This window comes from Coregonus clupeaformis, chromosome 3 (genome assembly GCF_020615455.1).
Source record: "Coregonus clupeaformis isolate EN_2021a chromosome 3, ASM2061545v1, whole genome shotgun sequence".
Classification (NCBI taxonomy): Eukaryota; Metazoa; Chordata; class Actinopteri; order Salmoniformes; family Salmonidae; genus Coregonus; species Coregonus clupeaformis.
The window spans coordinates 5,083,794-5,087,241 of NC_059194.1; the positions used below are offsets into that span (position 1 = coordinate 5,083,794).

A 3,448-nucleotide genomic window follows, 5' to 3' on the forward strand; every position below is an offset into this window, starting at 1 on the left:
CGCGGGAGTCGTGTGTGAACTAATCTGAGCGGAAGTACAATGAAAGTCTCTTTTCCGCCGGCCATAGAGGAGTCATCGGCAGGGTAAGAATTCCCGGTTGACAGTGTCATCAACGTTATCAACATCCATCCTATGTTATACACTTTTGTAGGTCCCCAAAAGTACATGTAAAGGCAGTTACCCCTGTTATTTTTCTATAGTGATTAGTATTTTAGACTAATGTTATATTAATAGCTAAATCAAACGTCCCGGAATCTGTATCCCTCGACCTGTGCTGGCTAGCTAGCTACCCGTTCAACTCCAGAGAATGGCAGACAGGCTACCAATTCAACTGGGCCTGAACATTCGTTTCACGATATGTTCGCATTGTGTCTCGTTTAGAGAAACCCATGGCATTGAGATGGGTAGTTTGTGTTTCGCTAACGCTGAAGTTTACTGCACTTGACAATCATCTAACATGGCTACCTAGCTGGGTTGCTAATGCTAGCTGTGTGGACCCATGTCATGTTGAACGCATGGAGATGACGCGTACATAGTAGCTCATAGATTTTTGTGTACATTTGTAGTTCATGGTCTCGGTGACTGTCACTGAATTGTTCAATCTTAGTTATGCTGTTGGGCGGATAGCCTAACGTCTAGCTAGCTGTTGTAGCTAACGTTGGGTATTGACATAAGATCCTGAAAATGCCTGGCTAGCTAACGTTACCCAACTATGTAGCTAACTAGCTTCAACTTACTAACATTTTGCAGCTTGAGGTGCTCGCTAATAAGGCTAACGAACAAACGTTACCTTTCAGGTCGGGAATCTCTTGGCTCTGTCGCTTTGTGTTGTACTTAAACTATGCTGTGGCGATGGTTTGTTACTTGTAACAAACATGTAGCCTAAACGACAAATGATTGACATGTAGCAAGTTGTGATTGATCTGTCCGTCAATACTAACCCTCTAATCAGATTGTATATTGTGTTTGCCCTGCAGCCATCAACATGAAACTGAATCCATTTGTGACATCCTCGCGGCGTAAGAACCGCAAGAGGCACTTCAATGCCCCCTCACACATCCGGAGGAAGATCATGTCCTCCCCCCTTTCCAAGGAGCTCCGTCAGAAGTACAATGCGAGGTCCATGCCCATCCGCAAGGACGACGAGGTCCAGGTAAAGATCCCAGAACCACGCTGTTTCACCAGACTTTATACTAATTCTAAGGTTGCCTTACTATCTGCAACTAACATACTCCTGAGTGGCGCAGTGGTCTAAGGCACTGCATCGCAGTGCTAACTGTGCCACTAGAGATCCTGGTTCGAATCCAGGCTCTGTCGCAGCCGGCCGCGACCGGGAGACTCATGGGCGGCGCACAATTGGCCCAGCGTTGTCCAGGGTAGGGGAGGGAATGGCCGGCAGGGATGTAGCTCAGTTGATAGAGCATGGCGTTTGCAATGCCAGGGTTGTGGGTTCAATTCCCACGGGGGGCCAGTATAAAAAAATATGTATTCACTAACTGTAAGTCGCTCTAGATAAGAGCGTCTGCTAAATGACTAAAAAAAAAAAAAACATGCGTGAGGACCTACATAAAACTCCAGCCCTGCAATTACAGGTCAGACCAGACCTACCAGTTCAAATTAGCGTTAGGATTTTGTTCACGTGGGTGATCTCGTTTTCATGACGTTTTCAATGTTTGTGCTGTGCAGGTTGTCCGTGGACACTACAAAGGCCAGCAGATTGGCAAGGTAGTGCAGGTCTACAGGAAGAAGTACGTCATCTACATTGAGCGCGTGCAGAGAGAGAAGGCCAACGGAACCACCGTGCACGTCGGCATCCACCCCAGCAAGGTGAGGCTCTATACCTGTAGTCACACACATGTACTTTGTTTGTTTATGCATAATGTATATAGTTGTATTATACATGATGTCTGTACTGTGTTTGGTAATTGTTTTAGTGTCAACTCAATTTGAGTGGTCCATAATGTTTTTATTAAATCGTTATTTTGTATTGTATCATTGTGGAGTGACAAAAAAAAAAACATCTAAATAACTACCCTTCTCAGCAGCTACCTGTTGGTGATGGAAACATGTAGGATTGATTTTAATACATGCAGGTTTATCAGTGTCCAAGCTCAGGTGTCATGTTCAGTAGGCGCCAATGGGAGAAAATGATTTCAAACAGAACAAAGTTGCGTATTTCTGTTGGACAAGGCTGGGTAACACCTCCGTTTCTAGACAATTTTCTCCCACCCTCTGACTTTCTCCAATGTACTTTGAGAAGGTGTGAAATCAAGGAACGATTAATTGAGAGTTCAAATGTTTCGGTAGGTTGCCTTGTGAGGGTAAACTGAGCGAATGTAGTTATTTGCCATTCATCATTGGTTTCAGCTTTCAGATGTCATGGCAATGGGTGTTTTTCTGTTACAAAGGAAGATGAGTTGACTGTAGTCAGCCTTATTGTAAGTCACTGAATGTCTTGACTGATTTTAACAATGTGTAGTATGGCAGGCACCCCATGTATGCTTTGAACTGGGGAGGAAACATTGACTATGCTAGTACTCCACTTACTGCTTTTACCTGACATGTAAGCCATTGTCTAGGATCAATGTTAAATTGTGAAACTGAAGATAAGGTTTTAGCCTAGGCTACTCATTTGTGATGGTCAATGCATTCCTACTTTACTGCAGCCAGTCTTGGACATCAGTGATATTATTACATTTTAGTCATTTAGCAGACGCTCTTATCCAGAGCGACTTACAGTTAGTGAGTGCATACGTTATTATTTTTTTCATACTGGCCCCCCGTTGGAATCATACCCACAACCCTGGCGTTGCAAACGCCATTCTCTACCAACTGAGCTACATCCATTATATTAGTAGTAATACATCTGATATGGTTCCCCCAGTCTTGTGTAGAATGAGAGGGCTCTTCTCATTTGTCTAATAGAATGTTTCAATGTTATGTCTGGACATGGATTAGTCATTTCTGATTGGGATTGCATTCGGAATTGCAAATAATGTCCACTGTTTTGCAGAAACTCACAATTGATCTTCTCAAGCCTGGCTGGCTTTAAAAAGGTCTGGCTTCTGGTGTAGCTAGACTAGTATTGTGGCTGAGATGTTTCTTCATGGTATAGTTTGACTAGTATTGTGCCTGAAAAGTGTTTCTTCATGAAGAGTTACTCAATTTGGGTTTCACAATCAGTTTTTTTCACCACAGTTTTTATGGAAGTTGACCTAGAACCAATCCTGTCCTAAATGATTGTGCCAATCACATCTCTCCTTTCCCTCTTCCCTGCCAGGTCGTGATCACCAGGCTAAAGCTGGACAAGGATCGCAAGAAGATCCTGGAGCGTAAAGCCAAGTCCCGCGCTGACGGAAAGGAGAAGGGCAAATACAAGGAGGAAACCATTGAGAAGATGGCAGAGTGAAAATCTATTGCTTACAATAAACTGTTGTAAAAAAATCTA

The 3,448-nt window shown here is 43.5% G+C and overlaps 1 protein-coding gene across 1 annotated transcript; it reads left to right on the forward strand.

Moving 5' to 3' along the window:
- Positions 1-3,448, forward strand: LOC121539458 (60S ribosomal protein L26). Its single transcript, XM_041847970.1, has 4 exons — positions 1-83; positions 978-1,153; positions 1,687-1,827; positions 3,281-3,448. The coding sequence occupies exons 2-4, from the start codon at positions 986-988 to the stop codon at positions 3,407-3,409; spliced, it is 438 nt and encodes a 145-aa protein (XP_041703904.1). The 5' UTR covers positions 1-83; positions 978-985; the 3' UTR covers positions 3,410-3,448.

What these genes read in the sequence shown, in the direction of transcription:
- LOC121539458 (XM_041847970.1), top strand. Translation starts at nt 986, where the DNA reads ATGAAACTGAATCCATTTGTGACATCCTCGCGGCGTAAGAACCGCAAG. An exon ending in GCAAGGACGACGAGGTCCAG is followed by an intron (nt 1,154 to 1,686) that starts GTAAAGATCCCA and finishes TGTGCTGTGCAG; the next exon opens with GTTGTCCGTGGACACTACAA. An exon ending in TCGGCATCCACCCCAGCAAG is followed by an intron (nt 1,828 to 3,280) that starts GTGAGGCTCTAT and finishes CTTCCCTGCCAG; the next exon opens with GTCGTGATCACCAGGCTAAA.